At 39.0% G+C, this 22,157-nt stretch overlaps 1 protein-coding gene and 1 non-coding gene across 2 annotated transcripts in view; both read left to right on the top strand.

The window, feature by feature from the left end:
- The window catches only part of LOC132560681 (protein-glutamine gamma-glutamyltransferase K-like), a 51,248-nt gene extending 35,495 nt beyond the window's left edge, over window positions 1-15,753 (top strand). The window contains exons 6-14 of the mRNA XM_060225352.1: window positions 85-192; window positions 2,702-2,879; window positions 3,254-3,389; window positions 3,682-3,785; window positions 6,604-6,846; window positions 9,043-9,321; window positions 9,806-9,966; window positions 13,104-13,240; window positions 15,198-15,753. Of these exons, the coding sequence (XP_060081335.1) occupies window positions 85-192; window positions 2,702-2,879; window positions 3,254-3,389; window positions 3,682-3,785; window positions 6,604-6,846; window positions 9,043-9,321; window positions 9,806-9,966; window positions 13,104-13,240; window positions 15,198-15,348 (1,497 nt within the window). The 3' untranslated portion in view covers window positions 15,349-15,753. The remainder of the gene's footprint in view (window positions 1-84; window positions 193-2,701; window positions 2,880-3,253; window positions 3,390-3,681; window positions 3,786-6,603; window positions 6,847-9,042; window positions 9,322-9,805; window positions 9,967-13,103; window positions 13,241-15,197) is intronic.
- A 5,974-nt stretch (window positions 15,754-21,727) lies between these two features.
- On the top strand, window positions 21,728-21,818 carry Trnam-cau (transfer RNA methionine (anticodon CAU)). Its single transcript is given in 2 exon segments — window positions 21,728-21,764; window positions 21,783-21,818. It is a non-coding gene; the product is annotated as a tRNA-Met (tRNA).
- The last annotated feature ends 339 nt before the right edge of the window (window positions 21,819-22,157 follow it).

Below are 22,157 nucleotides of genomic sequence, written 5' to 3' on the forward strand. Positions count from 1 at the left end.
ACTTACTGCCATTTACGAGGAATATACATATATTGAGAAGAAATAGATCTCCCTATGATTGCCTTAACAAAATATATTTTTTAGTTCGATGACGTTTGCCTTGTGGCGGCTTTAGCTATGATGGAAAAGTCCGAACTTGGGGATCCCGCCCGAGGAAACCCACTACTTGTCGTCCGAGCATTGTCACGTGTGGTGAGTGATATATATACAAGCTAAGCAGAATCACGTTGATAAAACAGTTCGATTACTGTTCGACTAATTTCCCATACTGGTAACTTGTGGGGCTATCATATAACGACTATTACAGATTACTGGTAACTGGTGGTGTAAATATTGACTGACTGTTACAGACTTGACACTGTTGGTGTAAATACTTACTGACTGTTACAGACTGGTAACTGGTGATGTAAATATTGGCTGACTGTTACAGACTGGTAACTGGTGGTGTAAATATTGACTGACTGTTACAGACTGGTAACTGGTGGTGTAAATATTGGCTGACTGTTACAGACTGGTAACTGGTGGTGTAGATATTGGCTGACTGTTACAGACTGGTAACTGGTGATGTAGATATTGACTGACTGTTACAGACTGGTAACTGGTGGTGTAGATATTTACTGACTGTTACAGACTGGTAACTGGTGATGTAAATATTGGCTGACTGTTACAGACTGGTAACTGGTGGTGTAAATATTGGCTGACTGTTACAGACTGGTAACTGGTGATGTAAATATTGGCTGACTGTTACAGACTGGTAACTGGTGGTGTAGATATTGGCTGACTGTTACAGACTGGTAACTGGTGGTGTAGATATTGACTGACTGTTACAGACTGGTAACTGGTGGTGTAGATATTGGCTGACTGTTACAGACTGGTAACTGGTGATGTAAATATTGGCTGACTGTTACAGACTGGTAACTGGTGATGTAAATATTGGCTGACTGTTACAGACTGGTAACTGGTGGTGTAGATATTGACTGACTTACAGACTGGTAACTGGTGGTGTAGATATTTACTGACTGTTACAGACTGGTAACTGGTGGTGTAAATATTGGCAGACTGTAACAGATTGGTAACTGGTGGTGTAAACATTGGCTGACGTACAGACTGGTAACTGGTGGTGTTTATATTGACTGACTGTTACAGACTGGTAACTGGTGGTGTAGATATTGGCTGACTGTTACAGACTGGTAACTGGTGGTGTAAATATTGGCTGACTGTAACAACCTGGTAACTGGTGGTGTAATTAATGGCTGACTGTAACAGATTGGTAACTGGTGGTGTAAATATTGGCGGACTGTTACAGACTGGTAACTGGTGGTATAAATATTGGCTGACTGTAACAGGCTGGTGGTGTAAATATTGGTAACTGGTGGTATGTAAATATTGGCTGACTGTTACAGACTGGTAACTGGTGGTGTAAATATTGGCTGATTGTTACAGACTGGTAACTGGTGGTGTAGATATTTACTGACTGTTACAGACTGGTAACTGGTGGTGTAGATATTGACTGACTTACAGACTGGTAACTGGTGGTGTAGATATTTACTGACTGTTACAGACTGGTAACAGGTGGTGTAAACATTGGCTGACTGTTACAGACTGGTAACTGGTGGTGTAGATATTTACTGACTGTTACAGACGGGTAACTGGTGGTGTAAATATTGGCGAACTGTAACAGATTGGTAACTGGTGGTGTAAACATTGGCTGACTTACAGACTGGACACTGGTGGTGTTTATATTGGCTGATTGTTACAGACTGGTAACTGGTGGTGTAAATACTTACTGACTGTTACAGACTTGACACTGTTGGTGTAAATATTGACTGACTGTTACAGACTGGTAACTGGTGATGTAAATATTGGCCGACTGTTACAGACTGGTAACTGGTGGTATAAATATTGGCTGACTGTTACAGACTGGTAACTGGTGGTGTAGATATTTACTGACTGTTACAGACTGGTAACAGGTGGTGTAAACATTGGCTGACTGTTACAGACTGGTAACTGGTGGTGTAGATATTGACTGACTGTTACAGACTGGTAACTGGTGGTGTAGATATTGACTGACTGTTACAGACTGGTAACTGGTGGTGTAGATATTGACTGACTGTTACAGACTGGTAACTGGTGGTGTAGATATTGACTGACTGTTACAGACTGGTAACTGGTGGTGTAGATATTGACTGACTGTTACAGACTGGTAACTGGTGGTGTAGATATTGACTGACTGTTACAGACTGGTAACTGGTGGTATAAATATTGACTGACTGTTACAGACTAGCGCCTGAAAATCTTTTATATTTCAGACTAGCACCTGAAAATCTTTTATATAAGTCATGTACAAGTAAATTAAGACATCCTTGGTAGAGAGGAAATGTAAAATATCTTATAAATGTCACACACTGATTTGACCGTGGGATTGGCCTTAAGTACTAGAGCTCTGGTTGGTCAAGATGAAGCAGTGTTTACCGCCTTCACGTACAATTATAAATCAATTATCATTGCATAATCCAGTTAACACAGATGTACTGACACGGTATATAATGGATCCCAAATTAGACAACAGGTATGACGATTTACGTGATCCTGTTACTTAGACACCAATGGATCATATAATAGTAGTAGCAAGTAGAAAATACCGGCCTGTTTCTTGAAAATGTAGATATAGGATTTTTAAATTCATGAATTGTCTATTCAGATCAACAACAATGAGCGAGATGGCGGAGTTTTGATCGGGAACTGGTCCGGAAAATATGACGATGGTGTCGCTCCATACGCCTGGAACGGAAGTGCTGCCATTTTAGAAGAGTTTTTGAAGAAGAGGAAGGGCGTTAAGTTCGGACAGTGTTGGACCTTTGCGGCCGTTGCCACCACAGGTGCGTGATTTTTTCTTGCTGTAGGGTATAATTGATAACAATTTTCGATAAAAAAAACTTCTGAATGTGAAAGTGAATGTCCTGAGACAAACGTTTTATACGCTGGTTACTATGAACGAGTCAAAATGCAACATTGCATCAATTTGTGGAGATGACCTCAAAAAGAAGAGTTCAAGACGAACTGCATTGAAACCAGGTATCCTCTCCGCAAGTACACACCAGCATTTGATGAACCTACTAAAACTTATATAATATTATTTTGTATGGTTAAAATAAATATGTAATTGCTTTTTAGGGCGTTGTAAACACGACTAGAATATTGTAATGACAAATTTCATGAATGCTTTCAAGTACATGCGATCCTTGTCCTCCAGTTTTCCGCGCCTTGGGAATACCAACCCGGTGCGTGACCAATTTCAAGTCTGCACACGACAGTGACTTCAGTACACAAATTGACAACTTTTGGACGGAGAGTGGAAAGCCAAGGAAAATGATGAATGATACAATATGGTAATTTGTTAGTCGACAAAATGTGTGATAGGTTTCAACGATCACAATATTGAAAACATTTTTTTTACAAACCAGTGACTATTGATATGGCACACATATACAATAATATACGCTGAATTACAGGCAACGCCTACTTCACAGCTTATTTTTTCTTACAAACAAAGAAATCACTCATGAAGTAAATATCTGTGTAACTAGTTTATTACGTCGAGGTTTCCTTCTACTTATCACGTTTAAAGTGTCGTGAAAAACTGCCAGTCTAATAAAATACTGTGTATTCGTGTGTTTATAGGGATTTCCACGTCTGGAACGAGTCTTGGTTTCGCCGTTCGGACCTTCCTCCTGGTTATGATGGTTGGCAGGCGTACGACCCCACTCCCCAAGAGTGTTACGAAGGTACTCAGTATTAAGTTTTCCGAGAAAAAGCCGGAAGACAATTAACCTAGGTCTGTCTTGGGATTTGTCTAAAACACATATTGCTTGGGAAAGGCTAATCGGTGTTATTAGTGATACGGAGTTGTACTGCGTCAGGATGAAATTAAAACAATTAAATTTCCATCTGTACTTGATAACTAGAACATGGCAAAATAGTAAAAAATAATTTGATACACAATAAAAAATAGCATGAAAACATTTGCCTATCGTTTCGTTATGAGCGAATTTTAAATACATGAGGTGCGATCGATCGAATTATACAAGATGTCCGCCAAACAACCTCAATTCGTGTACGAAACATGTCGACAGAAAACGATAAAGATGTCCAGTTTATAGGAGCTGATAAGAACTAATAAGAATTTACTTTTTTAAAACAACAAAAAGATATAAAATTCCGTTACCGTTTTTATCTTATGCAAAGGGAGATATATAACTGATCACAAACGGTCAACAGCTGCACTAATATACAGCTTGTGTTTTTGTCTACATCATGATGTTTTGCTTGTCATACCTACCAGTCTCAACATGCAATCACATATATTCTTACATACCAGTATGCACGTGTATTTAGTATTTATGTAATCACCATTCTAACAATATGTTGATAGTACAATATGATAATTTTGAATAAAATGTTATAAATACGCACACACATTCATATGATTATTTTTCAAGTACTGAAATTTAGCAAAAACAACAACCTTTCAGTCATTAGATTCAACCATTTCCTTACATAGTAATGCGTTCTCTCTACTTGGAATTACACACATTAACCTATAAATATATAATAACTTGACTTCTTCATTCATTAATAAGGTATCAGCTGTTATTACGACCTCTCTACTTTTTAGCGACCGAGTCACATCACAGATCACAGATGACAACAAAATAATATTACGAATATGACGGGGGTGGGAGTTGGGGATATTGCCACAAATCTGACATAGATGAAGTGTTCTGCTTTTGTACAAGTTTTCGGATGGACGTCTCCCTAAAGAGACAGACTGCCATAGAAACTGTTTTATGAGTAATACTGCTATGATATATTTTGACAATAAATGTTTTCCCAAATGTAGACAGAGACATTTCATATTTATCTTGAAAACGAGCTTTCCTATGATGTTCTGTTTTGATTCTAAATGGATTAGACATGTCACGGACTGTTACAATTGACAACAATTTCACGTTCTCTACTGTGTTTTTGGAAGCTGCTAACATTAAATATGGCACGAATTGACCCTCGTATAATTGTAAATAGTCGACCATTTAAGATGGAAAATGCACGTTATTAAGCTATGATTGGCTTAACTAGATGGAATAGAATAGCTTTAGGATAGCCCGGTAACACGACATGCATTGAATGTCTACATGCGGAAGTGTACCAATCAATAAAGCACGGCATATTAAGAGAGAGAGCGCGGTCCGTAATTTATTCGTATTGAATTGCCAAAATCGGGGGAGATCCATGGAGGAACTCTGGACATTAGAGAAGATCCAGGAGTGTACAGGATGGGAGCTATTGAGTAAGGGGATCCTGTGAGAGGACCTGGATAAGAGGAAGCACCAAGTCAAAGAAAAATTTGGGAAAAAGGTCGGATAAGGAGTAGGGGGATACTGATATTGGGGAAGGGGTACGTGAAAGATGGAGGAGGGTTGTTTTAAAGTGAGGAGGGGGAAAGTATTGGTGTATTTTGATTAAGGCGAGAAGATGTACGAGATAGACTGAGTAAATATTCTGGCTGATGAATGGTGGGAAGTGTAAGGGTTCGGCGACAATAACACTTTTCCTGTAATGCTTATCTAAGCATGTTTTGGAGCTCTTGGCTATTCGAGAGTGATTCAGAATCATATTGATATACAATTCATTACATTACCTCAAGCCAAAAGCAATGCACTTAACAAAAAGGGAGATTAAAATGGACTGGCTGACAGAACATAACCGGACAAACACACTCTAAACACGGTAATTCTATTGCACTGTCCTGTAACTTGCGTCCATGTAACAGTCAATCTGTCCTGTGCTAGCCCCAGGGGACTACCTTCCCTTCCTCCGTCTTAGAGTCTTAGACATCCGCAAACCTTAAAAAAAGTACTTGATATGTTTACGAGAATTCGCGTCCTTACATCTCTATTGATTCTGGGAGACAAATAAATTGTCTGGAAATGATTGCACGACTGTTGTCACGGTCCTCAGACTGTACACCCTATAATAAATTTCAGACATATCATGTGTGTATTTTCGTTATAACTGCTGATGGTGATCCGTCCATCACGTGACTGACATCCATAAGGTAGAGAAGAGCTGCAACACTTAGGTACAATATCTATAAGTTTAAGTCGTTTACAATATTTTATGCGTTTAATGACTCGCATAGATTCTAAACCAAAGTATATATAATGGCTTCTTCTGGTTTCTCTCTCGTACATCTCGCATTCCTGAATAGCATTTTGATGTTTTTTGAAACTAAATATTGGCTACACCTCTGTTTTCTCCAGACTTAAAAGCCGAGACCTCATCCATTCACAACCCCCACCCCCTCCCCGTTGCTCCAGCAACACATGCCTCCCTGAATGTCCGACTTCATGGGGTACTTACTGCCCAGATCAAAGATACGAAATCAAACCCCTTGAGTTTCCAAAATACACATTCGAATCACGGAGATAATATATTCATAGTATATTGTATGTGTTGGATTCATTGTGAAAGTCACACCTGTTTTGTTTTATTTTTTCTGTTGGGTCCTGTCTTTCGTCTCACCCTACTTTCTGTATTTTCCAGGTGTGTTTACCTGCGGCCCTGCTTCTGTGAAGGCCATCCGCGACGGAGAGCTCTACCTAGGTTTTGATGCCAAGTTTCTGTTTGCGGAAGTAAATGGCACCCGCGTTCACTGGACTGTGGATGCAGAGGGAAACATGGACCCGATAGAAGAGGAACGTGACATCGCCGGGCACTTCATCAGTACAAAGGCAGCGTCCACTATTTCTCGAGAGGACGTCACTCACTGCTACAAGCATTGCACAGGTATGCAAACGACATAATTTGATACATCAAAGATACGGCATAACAGGGTAGCATCATAGGTATGACATAACATACTGCATCACGAACAGAACACAACAGGGCTTAGTCACAGACATTGCACAATAAGGCTCCATCATAGCCGCGACATACCAGGGCTGTATCACAGGCACGAGATAACAGGGCTTTATCATAGCCGCGATATACCAGGGCTGTATCACAGGCACGACATAACAGGGCTGTATCACAGGCACGAGATTACAGGACTACATCACAGGCACGACATAACAGGGCTTTATCACAGACACGACATAACAGGGCTTTATCACAGGCACGACATAACAGGGCTTTATCACAGGCACGATATAACAGGACTGTATCACAGGCACGATATAACAGGACTACATCACAGGCACGACATAACAGGGCTGTATCACAGGCACGACATAACAGAGCTTTATCACAGGCACGATATAACAGGGCTTTATCACATGCACGACATGACAGGGCTTTGTCACAGGCGCGATATAACAGGACTACATCACAGGCACGAGATAACAGGACTACATCACAGGCACGAAATAACAGGGATCTATCACAGGCACGACATAACAGAGCTTTATCACAGGCACGATATAACAGGACTACATCACAGGCACGAGATAACAGGACTACATCACAGGCACGAGATAACAGGGATCTATCACAGGCACGACATAACAGAGCTTTATCACAGGCACGAGATAACAGGACTACATCACAGGCACGAGACAACAGGGCTTTATCACAGGCACGACATAACTGGGCTTTATCACAGGCACGACATAACAGGGCTTTATCACAGGCACGATATAACAGGACTACATCACAGGCACGACATAACAGGGCTGTATCACAGGCACGACATAACAGGACTATATCACAGGCACGAGATAACAGGACTACATCACAGGCACGAGATAACAGGACTACATCACAGGCACGACATAACAGGGCTTTATCACAGGCACGACATAACAGGGCTTTATCACAGGCACGACATAACAGGGCTTAATCACAGGCATGAGATATCAGGACTACATCACAGGCACGAGATAACAGGGCTGTATCACAGGCACGAGATATCAGGACTACATCACAGGCACGACATAACAGGACTTTATCACAGGCACGACATAACAGGGCTTTATCACAGGCACGACATAACAGGGATCTATCACAGGCACGACATAACAGGGCTGTATCACAGGCACGACATAACAGCGCTTTATCACAGGCACGATATAACAGGGCTTTATCACAGGCACGACACACCAGGGCTGTATCACAGGCACGACATAACAGGACTACATCACAGGCACGAGATAACAGGACTACATCACAGGACTACATCACAGGCATGACATAACAGGGCTGTCTTACGTACACGACACAACAGGGCTTTATCACAACAATGACATAACAAGGCTTCTAAACAGGCATGTTATTGCATGCCACTTGCCTGGCATTGCTACGTCAAAGGCACATCATAACGGTTACTTCACAAGTACGTCATAATACGACTTGGTCATAGACACATCATGACATATACTTCACAGGTACGCATTAAACGACTACGCTACTGGTACGTAGTAACAAATACATTTCTCAGCACAGAATGTAACCTTCACCTATGTAAATATTTACAGTCACCGCTGTAATTGACTTTTGCAAAACTCATTATCATTACATACCAATAATGCTGGTCTCTCTCGCGCTTATTGTGATATATGTTTACACATATACGACAATATAAAGGAATGTTATCGATTTACATGTCATCAACAAAAACTAGTCTCCAATTCAAAGGATCTTATAATGAATTATAAGTGTTGTCGTGAGGAATTGTAAATACATTTTATTATGAAGATACAGGTAGTTTATCTATTACCAGTATATACAGAACCAAATCAGCAGAACTACACGTTAAATTATGAACAGACAAGTTACTGACAAGTTGGTGTTTCTGTTGCTGAAAATTGATTTTCTTCGTATTTTTTTAACCTTCAGAGAGCCATTGATTTTTTCATTGTGACACTTTGGAAATCTTAATGAATTCCAAGGTCCTAAAAGCTATTTTTTCGTTTCATGTTACCCGTATATCTGCAAGTCGAATTTTATAGATTTGGGCTCTACCTAAAATAGTTCCATACTTCGCAGATTCTCATGACTACACGGCCGCCATGGAGAGGGCCAACAACCTGTCCTGTCGGACACTGAGAGCGATCAAAGGTCCCACCGTGGCCGATGTAGACTTCACGTTCAACGGTGAAATGAAGAAAAATGGTGACATCCAGATTAATTTGAATATGCGCAACACAAGCGTTGAGAGTCGAGTGGTCGAGGGAAATATTGTAGCTATTTCAACAAAGTACACTTCAGTTCCAGCCACTGAACTTCGAGAGAGCACAGCTACCAACATCCTGGAACCGGCGTCAGGTAGGATTTGCCATCCAACAATCGGCATCTGCTAGGTTATATGAATTGTTCTCGTCGTTGGTTAACGTTAGCAGCAAAACAATTAAATAAACATCCAAAATCTGCCGACCATAAATCGTACCAGCGTAGTGTAGGTTATTGACAATTCAACATCAGACAGGCAATGATATCCCCCAATGTACAGCGGATAACTTAAAACATCTACCACTCAGCAGCTGATAAATTAAGACTTCCACCAATCAGCGTCAGGTAAACTATGATATCCGCCAATCAGTGATAGGTAAACTATGATATCGAAGTAAGTCATGTAAGCTAAGGTACCTGATATCAAATAGATGAAAGGCCAACACTTAAGCCTCTAAGCATCAGGTAAACTAGAAAGCCCACCAGTCAACATCAGGTGGATTGGGGCATCCACCAATCAGCTTCGGGTAGACATCTATTAACAAGCATTATTAATAAGTGTAATCTATTGCTTCTACAGATGGTGAACTCTCGCTTACTGTTAAATGCTCAGACTACATAAACAACATCGATCCAGATAGTCATGTGAGCATATACGCCATGGCAACGGTCAAAGAAACTGGTCAGCACTTCATTCGAAGGGACATATTCAGAGCCGAGCATCCCAACCTTGATCTGAAGGTAACCATCACATGTGTAACACTGAATGAACATTGTTAATTGATCACATCATCTTCAACAATTTTCAACGACACCGCACATTCAATACTGAATGCGATGGGCTTAATGTGAAGGAAGGTTGGGAATACATGAATATACAGCACGTGACAAAAATATGTCCTGAAAGATATCCAACATGGCCGACAAACGGAAACATTTTCATACTTAAACGGCTTTCATTTACCTCCCATTGGCTAAATATTTCAGTATTTGGTTATGCTGTTTTTCCTGATTAAACTGCCTTGCATTGTCTCGACGAGCTCTCATACAACTTTTAGGTCACCTGAGACAAATTTCCATGGTGACCTTTGAAGCGCCTTATAGTACTTTACTAAAATTGTGAATTTCATGTTCCCAGGGCCTCACCCTTTCCCCTGAGGAGGGGATAGATTTGGCTATACTTTTTCATACAGGAAAAGTACACTTTTGAGCTATACGTTATTGCTCCTGGCTGACCCCGGGGATGGTGGGGGAGTTAGGTATTGATGGGTGGGGTCTAAAGGTGTCTCACATTTTCCCCTGCGGTGGGGTAAAGTTTATATAGAAAAAAACATATATAAGCATAATGTTTCCAAACTGACCCCAACATATTTATACAGATCATTGAAGTCTTACTTTCATCAATGTCGCAATATCTTTTTCACGACACTTGAAAGCTACTTACCCTTTAGCCTTTAAATTCAATGTTGCTTACCTTAGGTGAACGTCAAGGTCACTAGGCCCATTGTTTACATCAGTTACATGAACATTTTACCGAAAAGGCGCGAAGCTCTACTTTTAAGTTTTCAACATTATTGACATGTAGCAGCCCTATTTTTAGTCTATTTTTAATAAACCCAATATGTTTAATTGGACTAGAGGCAGGACTTTGAGCAGGTCATTGTAACACAGACAATCGGCTACCTGTTTTATAGGTTTCGCTGAATCCTGATTTTAACGTGGAACATTGTTTTCTTGGAATATATATGGTTTATTGTAGAGATTTTTGACAATGGTTGGCTATCAGTAGTTTTCTTTTTAGATTCTATTTCCCTCTACGAAGTCCAATGTACCTACACCATCATATACTATACAACCCCATACAATAACTTTGACAGTTCTCTAGAGGCCTACACTGGCATATCGTATCCACTCCTCAATCCATTTTCAGCGGTCTCGCTTCACATTAATCTCTCCACCAGGCTTCAAGATTATACTCACTTTACCGGAATACATCACTTTTCCCTGTAATTGTCAAACGTTTTGATTCGACCAGCCAGACAAAATTTTAAACGATTTAAACGATTTTCTATGGCAACCTGAAACATTCTTATTTTCTTTCTCACCATGAACCTTTGAAATCTCAGTTCATGTAAATTTCTATGATTTGTTCTGCGAGAAATTCATAGAGGAGCGCAGCTCTTCAATGTCATCATTATGTCATCCAAAATAGACCGCCTTATTAATTTGAACTAACCCCCTGAAGTTGCCGCTAATCACGTTCCGTTTAACGTTTCCTTCTTCCTCTAGTCTGCCGATTTTGGGTTAAATTAAGCTTTCCTTGCCTCATAATGATTTTCTCCATCGTTGATCTATTGATTCCCAGTAGTTTGGTAATTTCCACGACTGTCATACCATCGACATCAAAGTAATTATGTTTCTTTTTGTATCGGGTGACAATTCTTCGGCATTCCTTGTCCATACTATTTGTTCAGTGTTTTGATCGGATGCAGACAACTATTTACTTCCCCTGTCAATGACGTCACAAGCCTGATCGACTCTCGTCATTCCATTTAATTGAGGAAGGGTTGCGGTGGTGGGAGGGGGTGAGATTTCAAACAGACTTAAAGCGAACAAGTACATCATTAGTTGTTTCACATATCGGCAACCGTATTTTACGTGAAAAAATAGCTTCCGATAGAAATTTAGGTATAATGGTATGTTTCTATGAATTACAGTGATATGAAAGTAAAAACCTGAAGTAGGCTTACCTAGATAGTCATTAATTATTTCCAACTTTGGATCAATCAGCTTTAGTCAATAGACAGAATCCTTACAGCTTCATGTTGTTTGTTAATCACTGGTGACCTCGATGTCGATAAAGCTTTCTCTGAGATATGTTCCGTCTGACCTTCTTGCAGATATTGACTTATTAGTCTCATTAACGACCTTCCTCGCATTAACGAGCTTCCTCGTATCCGTTACACGAGGTCTACTCCGACACGATAACTTATGTCTGTAACTCGTGTAAAAAGTAATGCTTTTACCGCAGATCATTTGATAAGTGAGAGTTCCCCAGTAACAATTAACATTTCCATATAAAGGCATACTAAGGAAAAAATCGTTTCCGAAGTGCAGACTTTTTACAGTTTTAATAAATAATCATAAATTTGGTCTTGATGGAATCGTCGGAAGAACACTTAGCAGACTGCTGTGTAGCCCAGCGTGATAGCTTCGGTGATTATCGGAGCAGCATATCCGATGGAAATCGAATCACATTAGCTATTGTCTATTGAAATTTAAATGCAATTCATAGGCAATAGACGGTGTTGATCATCATATTTTGAAAGCTACAGTAATATATCATGTAGTTATCATTAAGTTGAATACTGAAAGCTATCGTTCATCACCATCTTGTGATTATTGTACGTTATCAACTTGAGATAATGTTTCATTTCATATGTATCTCCTCGGTTGTAAATTTCTTCAAGAATATCTTTAGACAAAAGGCTGACATATCCTCTTCGTCGAACTTTAAAATGTCGGTCAATTTGTTAGATAGATCGTTCACAAACTAATAAGAAACGATCCTAAGCCTTGTCCTTGAATCTCCGTGTTCACCCTAATACGAATATATATACACCTTGCTGACAATAATGCTAGCAAGACTTTGCCCCTGAAGGCGGGGAGGGATTGGTTGCGGTATGGGAAGAAATCCATTGTGAGTAGAGTGAAAATTCCTAGACAATATTCAAATCGGTTAGGACATGGAAGGTATCAGGGACGATGGGAAATCTCTAATTCAAAGCTATAAGAACAACGGAAATTCCCCTCACCTGAGTCTCGCGAATGGACAATGAATAGAGATCTCTTTATTCAATGCATGTTGTATATTTTAGGCGGAAGGGACGGCCACGGTAGGAAAACCCCTTGACGTAATTATCAAGTTGGTCAATACGCTCTCTGTGCCACTGTCGGGAGGATACATCAACTTGGAGGGTCCGGGCATGCATAAGCCATCCGCTGTTAAGATCAAGTAAGTCCTATGTCTTACCAACAGATCTACGTTTATGGTACGTAATGTGTAACGTCATCAATGCAAACAAAACTACAAGCGAACAATCAACGTATCAACAGATGTACATAATTCAGTGTTGATACCTACAGTTTACCAAAACACCGTGGCATAACATCCATTCAATACATCTTGTGCTTCAGTAGATAACATCCATTCAGTACATCTTGTGCTTCAGTCGGTAACATCCATTCAGTGCATCTTGTACTTCGGTAGTTAACATCCATTCAGTAAATCTTGTACTTCAGTAGATAACATCCATTCGGTACATCTTTTACTTCAGTAGATAACATCCATTCGGTACATCTTGTACTTCAGTAGATAACATCCATTTGATACATCTTGTATTTCAGTCGGTAACATCCATTCAGTACATCTTGTACTTCAGTAGATAACATCCATTCAGTACATCTTGTACTTCATCTTGTACTTCAGTAGATAACATCCATTTGATACATCTTGTACTTCAGTCGGTAACATCCATTCAGTACATCTTGTACTTCATCTTGTACTTCAGTAGATAACATCCATTCAGTACATCTTGTACTAGATACATCTTGTACTTCAGTAGATGACATCCATTCAGTACATCTTGTACTTCATCTTGTACTTCAGTAGATAACATCCATTCAGTACATCTTGTATTTCAGTAGATAACATCCATTCAGTACATCTTGTACTTCAGTAGATAACATCCATTCAGTACATCTTGTGCTTCAGTCGGTAACATCCATTCAGTACATCTTGTACTTCAGTAGATAACATCCATTCAGTACATCTTGTACTTCAGTAGATAACATCCATTCAGTACATCTTGTACTTCAGTAGATAACATCCATTTGATACATCTTGTACTTCAGTAGATAACATCCATTCAGTACATCTTGTACTTCAGTAGATGACATCCATTCAGTACATCTTGTACTTCATCTTGTACTTCAGTAGATATCTTGTATTTCAGTAGTACTTTATCTTGTACTTCATAACATCCATTCAGTACATCTTGTATCCATTCAGTACATCTTGTATTTCAGTAGATAACATCCATTCAGTACACATCTTGTAACATCCATTCACTTCAGTCAGTAGATAACATCCATTCAGTACATCTTGTATTTCAGTAGATAACATCCATTCAGTACATCTTGTACTTTATCTTGTACTTCAGTAGATAACATCCATTCAGTACATCTTGTACTTTATCTTGTACTTCAGTAGATAACATCCATTCAGTACATCTCGTACTTCTGTAGATAACATCCATTCAGTACATCTTGTACTTTATCTTGTACTTCAGTAGATAACATCCATTCAGTACATCTTGTACTTCATCTTGTACTTCAGTAGATAACATCCATTCAGTACATCTTGTACTTCAGTAGATAACATCCATTCAGTACATCTTATACTTTATCTTGTACTTCAGTAGATAACATTCGGTAACATCCATTCAGTACATCTTGTACTTCAGTAGATAACATCCATTCAGTACATCTTGTACTTCAGTAGATAACATCCATTCAGTACATCTTGTACTTCAGTAGATAACATCCGTTCAGTACATCTTGTACTTCCGTATATAACATCCATTCAGTACATCTTGTACTTCCGTATATAACATCCAGTCAGTACATCTTGTACTTCCGTATATAACATCCATTCAGTACATCTTGTACTTCATCTTGTACTTAAGTAGATAACATCCGTTCAATTAATCTTGAATTTCAGTTGATAACATTCATTCAATACAACATGTTCATCAGAAGGAAACAGCAACAATCGTTAAATCGTTTATTTGCTTTTGATGATGTCATTTGTAAATAACCAATTGAAATCGGATATATACAAGCCAGTTTCAATTTCAATTGAAATACTTCGATGCAAGATTTTAACTTAATCTGACTTGAATATGTTACAGGAAATCTATCGCCCCGGACGAGGAAATACGAGAGACAATACAAATCAAACCGAGGAGAGCTGGGAGGAGGGAAATAATCGCCTGCTTTCAATGCAAACAAATATGTGACGTCACAGGTGTAATTGAAATAGAAGTTGTAGGGGAAAAGTAAACACGATGTCATCAAGGCAAAAACTACGTAACATTTGAGGCGTAGTTTACAACAATAAACAATTATGTCCGTCATTAACGGTGTGCTATACCACGGATAAAAATATATAGAAAGTCCGCGGTTATACAATACATATGTTAAACAAATAGCTTGCTGTACTATGAAATGTTTCAAATGATTGTGTGTCGTGTTAAGAAGTAATGCCTAAATGACTGTAACGAGTTTTGCTGTAATAACGCGGTTTATCCAAGTCCGTGGTAATATGTTGAATACTTGTGTAACGAGTGATGTTTGTGTCCTTTGAATAAAAACGTGCTATATTAGTTTCGTGAATATTTATGTCACGTGCTACCTTTGTTTCCGAGTACTTACGTGACGTGTTATATTTCTTCGTGAATATTTGTGCGACATACCATATTTGTTTCATGAATAATTGTATGGCGTGCTATAGTTTTTACGAGTATAATTGAGTCATGTGCTATTTTAAAATTTGTTACACGAGCACGTGCTATATTTGTTACGAGAATAATTGTGTGGCATGACGCTGAACGTTATTGTGCAATACACACTGTCTAGTTAAATGACGAAAAGAAAATAATGACAATTTGGAAAGGTAAATGCAGAATGATAAAGATTAAATATTATTCTGCGATCAAGTATGATTCTTTTTCGTGAATTTTATTCAAGGTGTTAAATAGTTGTTTTGTCAAGACCAAAATTCAGAACAGGAAACGAGAAAAATATTTCAGAATGAATAAGATTGCTACCTTTAAGGCCGACGGCAATAAGTGCAATTTCTTGAAGATTTTACATGAGAGTGCAATACATCCTATATACATATGCAATTGTGATATTAATACTAATTTTACTATCCAGTACTTATCCTGTCATTATTTCTACATTTCTTAAGATATTAAATAAACCTTTCTGCCTACATTCGTGTTTGTTTTGAGTAATGTACGAATTCATTGTCACTGTAACAGAGATAACCAAATACTTCCCCGTGTTGGATTTCCAATTCATCAGCCATGTGTTCACGGTTGTCTAATCTTCTGATATCACAATATGAAACATTAGCCATCTTCATTTTAATCGCCGTGATTTATGATACTGATGGCTGAGTCATTACGTCGATGATATTTTGATGTTTACAAGTAAATTATCCTTCCTTTATAGCATTTTATGTTCTTCTAACGGAGGAAGTCCTGAAACCCGTTTCCGCCTACACCTGAAGAATTATGACATCTCGATAAAATTTTGGTGTTCTTTGATCTTATCCGACATCTTAGGAAAAATGAACTATATCGTCTTTCAACTCTGAAATGGAAGCATGTTAACTCCACAGTATATTACATTACCGTCTATTGTACATCCGGTAGTATATTATCTTTATAAAAGTTCAAGTTTACTAGTGACAATGTGTTCCATGGTCTTGCTGCAGTTATGTCATGGTGTTTGAAGGATAATTGCACTTCACAATTTCTAGCCGAAAAGTGCGACATTTCTTCAGTCTCGTATGGCCCCAATCAAATGATGAGTACCAGGGTAATTGTTCAGTTCGTCAGATATGAAAAGGTACTGCCAGGTTTCACCACCGGTTTATATTGTCAGTATTCGTCCCTGCTCGATTCTCTATGACGGCTGATTTTCTATTAAGGAACAACAAGGTGTAGTTCAGTTGTCACAAGAAACACTCGGAAACACCGATTGATGTCGATATTCTTGTATTCATTTCCTGCTGAAGTTGTATTCATGGTCAACAATTGTACAATGTGGCAAAATGTGCGATGCAAAAACAGTAATAATGCCTGGATCTATAAATACTGTAGTTGTACACATTTTAGGACCTCCATCGAGAGAGTGAAACGAAGGGCAGTAACTCTTGGAGGTCAGAATGACAGTAAACTTTATATATTTCTCTGACAAACTACTATACAAGGAAAATATGCTTTAAATTTCAGTCCATATTTATCAATTGGTTAAAGTCCTTGTGGACAACAGCAGAGTCAAACACTTAGATTCCTTATCGATCTCTAATTCGGGATAGTAAATGTAAGAGCCGATGACAATTAAAGAAATATATTCGGCGAGATTATGTCACCAAGAAGATCACGTGTCATAAAGCAACAACCTAGATACTACATGTGACTCCCAATCTTCTGATGATCGGGTTGTCAACAGGGTACTACATGCGACTCTCAATCTTCATCAGACCGACGATCGGGTTGTCAACCGGGTACTACATGCCTCAATCTTCATCAGACCGACGATCGGGTTGTCAACCGGATACTACATGCCTCAATCTTCATCAGACCGACGATCGGGTTGTCAACCGGGTACTACATGCCTCAATCTTCATCAGACCGACGATCGGGTTGTCGACCGGATACTACATGCCTCAATCTTCATCAGATTGGTGATCGGGTTGTCAACCGGGTACTACATGTGACTCTCAATCTTCATCAGACCGACGATCGGGTTGTCAACCGGGTACTACATGCGACTCTCAATCTTCATCAGACCGACGATCGGATTGTCAACCGGGTACTACATGTGACTCTCAATCTTCATTAGACCGACGATCGGGTTGTCAACCGGGTACTACATGTGACTCTCAATCTTCATCAGACTGATGATCGGGTTGTCTACCAGATATCATTCTAAGGAGAGATTTAGGGATTTCACGCGTGGAAATCCAGCCTGCTTCCTTTAAACCCCAGAAATTCTCCCATCAATGTTCATTAACCATCCTTGCACTATTGACTAAGGCAATATCCTTCCAGCAGACAACACCTTACATAGTCTTAGTGACAAAAACATCCACACATCCGCGGGGTATTTGAGCAGACTGCTTTTTACCACGGACTACATCCGTGACTTTACCCATTCTTACACATGTACTTGGTGTTGTTCTCAAATTACCACATATATGATGAAGAAATTGCGAAGTTTATTGAATCATGTGTTTATTGTATCTTCCTGTCTATATCTTGACATTCCTTTCGATCACTTTGGATTTTCCTCAGTCGCCTCTTGTGCTTCAAAATTTGGGTGCTTAACATCATTGACGAGTCCTGGAAGGGCGACACAGCTATGTGACGCAGTATAATTCCTTGTTTGGCTCTTCTGTATCTAACTCTTAAGTCTAAAATGTGCTGTTCACTGGTGTGTCTTTTGTACTATCTCTATAAAAAAACAGTCTCATATCCTTGCAGGTTACCCACTTGTACTTACTTACCGTAGAATAAAACAACATGCAATAACTCTTCATCGTTGTTAATGTTGATTCATTTATTATGGCCTGAGTATATGTTATCCTTTCCCACATCCGGCCTCAACCAGTTAGGACATCGGACACTTGACCCTTTGAAGTACACAGCACCAGCCATCGACTTCACCGAGTTATCACAAGCACATGCACACGGCTACTGTAGACCTGGGTAGCCAAATTCCTGAATTGAGGAAACCTTATACAATCTACAGCATACCAGCAGACTACAACACATTTAAGGCTTTCTCGTTTGTCTTATTTTTCCGAACAAACCGTTGAATAATTCGTTCACAATTCGGAACACAAGAGACTCATTTGTCTTCTCGGTCAATTGCGGTCTTCAGGTCTCTGGAAAGTTTTAGAACCTATCCATCAGTCCCAGCATTGCGTCAGACAGAACAGACCTGATGTATGTATTCTTACAAAGATTTTATTTTTATTGCTTCTAAGTTTGAAGGCTTAACTTTCAATTAAATGGAACTGATAGCATTGTCTGTAATTGATATTTGACCCCTATGACCTCGAATAAACGTTAATGTCATCCATTTGTACAAATATGATAGCCCACCATCCTAGCATACTCTGGCCCAATAGCACGACTCTGGGCCAATTTGGTATAGAGAAGAAATAAAGAATTTAACGCATTTGACACCTGATACCTTGAGAGTTGGTCAAAGTTATCCATTTGAACAAACTCGGTAGTTCTTCATCAAAGCATGCCGATGGCCCAATATCATGACCTGGGGTTATTTGATTATTGAGGAGAAGTAATTTAATGAGTTTAACACATTTGACACCTGAGACCTTGGAAACGAGTCAAAGTTATCCATTTTAACAAGCTTGGTAGCCCTTCAACCCAGCACGCTACTCGCCCAATAGCATGACTCTGGGCCATTTGGTTATAAAGAAATCATTTAAAGAGTTTAACACATCTTATCCCTGTTACATTGAAAAACAAAACAGTTCAAGATCATTCATTTAAACAAACGTGATAGCCCTTCATCCAACCATGTTACTGGCCAAATATCATGATACTGGGCCCTTTGGTTATTGAGAAGAAGTCGAAAATGTAAATTTTTTACGACGCACGACGCCGTAGACAAGACTGTCGCAATGTCACTTGAGACTCCGCATGAAGAGTTTATAAAGACCGCGAATGGCAAGGTGCGTCATGAAGCGATATAAGATCACAAGTTTCATTAAAGATCATCACGGTACTATGCAATTAAACCATCTCGACTGCGAAAAATTAAAAGTGTAGTGCACTCGACGGTAGAAGATTACAGATCGGTATCCATTATGACGAAACTGCACGTCTCCCATGTAAGATATATTAGCTATTTCCCTCTCTGAAAGATGCGTTACCTGGGACTAGTTTCCTGAAATTTACGGTAAAATCAGAGATATCTTCCGAACTTCAAGCACAGACGGCCATATCAATTCAGATAGAACAACACGGTAATTTAAAATAAAAGCTGCACGATAATGGAATTAGCTCCCCTGTGTTGTAGTGCAGTTTATATTGGCGTTGACAACTCTCTGAGCTGTCCCATATCCAACTACTCAGCCATCTAAGAATATGGGTCAATCTCTGATAGGCGGAACCAGCATAAAGATACAGAGAGGAGGATTTTGTGTTTAATTAGGGACTGGGGATTATCAGAGCTGTCCCATACAACTACTCTATCAACCAGTTATATTGTCAGCACTGCATCTCTAACCAACATTATAAACCAAGTGTACAGGTAGGGGGTTAACAGAAGGAGAAATGGGACCTCTGGTCTGATAGGTGATGGATTTTTTTATGTACAATGTATATATATGCTGGAAGCTACGATATGTATTTTCAAAAAGTCAAGTGTAGAAGAGAACTTTGATACACGAAATGACAGACATTTAATGTGACGAATACAAAGGGCAATTTGTCATACTTTGAAGCCTTTCGGTTGTTAAATTCCAGGATTTTGCCACGGCTATTTTCGGTCATTGCTATAATAGAAATATACCGGTTGAACGGGGTTGATTTTTTTCATAACAATATGCCAACATTAAAGTTCCCAATTATGTAACCTATCTTTTTGTAATTAGAAGAACCATATAATGCCATTGTGTCCGGCTCTTGGCCGGTGACCATCGTCGAAAGCACCTGCTTTGTGTTTCTATTATTCATTTGACAATGAAATTCGTCATTATATATCATATAATTTCATGCATACAATTAATTTGATAGCGGCGAAGTTTTCATTTCTAAAATCACACGTATAAACCTTGCAGTTTCTAACATATGCTTCCGATTATAATATGCATTAAGTGAAGTAAGACAATCTACACTAATTTGTGTAAAGTATACAGATGTATATAAATATTCAAAACTCATGATCATCAAGCATTCTGAAATCAAGTAGTATGTGCAGTATCTCATTATCATACTTCTGGTTATATTATCACATACATAATCCGACTATGAGAAGTTAACACATCTGGAGATGCCAAGTCAACAGTTTGGGTCCCCCTCCCCCCCTTTTTTACACATAGTATGTATGTGAAGTTTATTGTAAGAAAGCAAGATCGTATACATAAGCTATCATATGATGAAATAAATGCTGCAGTGACCGCATATTGATAAAATGTTAGAGAAGTATACGTCTCGGACCCCAGATCACGTACATTGTCTGCTCGAGTTATCGCCCTTATTATACACATCCCATTTACAATATCATTTCGAACAGACGACGTGTTATTTGAGAACTCTATATGTTACCATTTTCTAATTTAAAATTTATTTCCAACGCCCTCCTTGTTACATACCCTTGTATAGTTTTCAGATTTCTTTTATTTCACTGGATCTAATGTAGTTGTACACAACTCCACAACAAGTGTCTTTGTCTTCCGGTGGCGGAAGCGGAATAACTCGTATGCTTGTTTGAGAAAACCTCGGAATGGCGGACATAGATTGCAAAAGTCGAATTAGGTTTTGATGATATTATTTTACTTCCTTTTTTCGATATAACTGCCATTTTTTCAATTATTTGTCCGAATACAATTTTTCAGAAAACGAAATGTGATTCCATTTCTTATGATGATAAAGCTATTTTATGTTATACATCCGCCTCGGTAGCGCAGTAGGTAGCGCGTCAGTCTCATAATCACACTTAACAGAGCGATCTGAAGGTCGTGAGTTCGATCCTCACCCGGGGCAGGTTATTTTTTTCAGTTCTCAAAAAATATTCAGCACTTTTACGAAACCAAATAAATGCTGATCTTTCGCGTTCTCTGGTCCGATTCCCATTCATTTTTTAGGCAACAATTCTACGAAAATAATTTATATTGCACCACCATGATATACAGCACCATCTGTCAACGGTAGAAGTCTCAAACTGTAACCTTCATTCGGATTTATTCGATCCATTTTGTTAATATAGTCTTTGTATATTGCAATGCCTCAAACCCTGAACCTCCGGCTTACTAAGTCTGCATTCAGAAGATCGGGACCTCCGCTTATTAAGAATACATTCAACCGAGATATTGAACTGCGGTT

The sequence above is a fragment of the Ylistrum balloti genome, unplaced genomic scaffold (assembly GCF_031769215.1).
Source record: "Ylistrum balloti isolate Yb309-2 unplaced genomic scaffold, AGI_CSIRO_Ybal_v1 Utg371096, whole genome shotgun sequence".
In the NCBI taxonomy this organism is placed as follows: domain Eukaryota; kingdom Metazoa; phylum Mollusca; class Bivalvia; order Pectinida; family Pectinidae; genus Ylistrum; species Ylistrum balloti.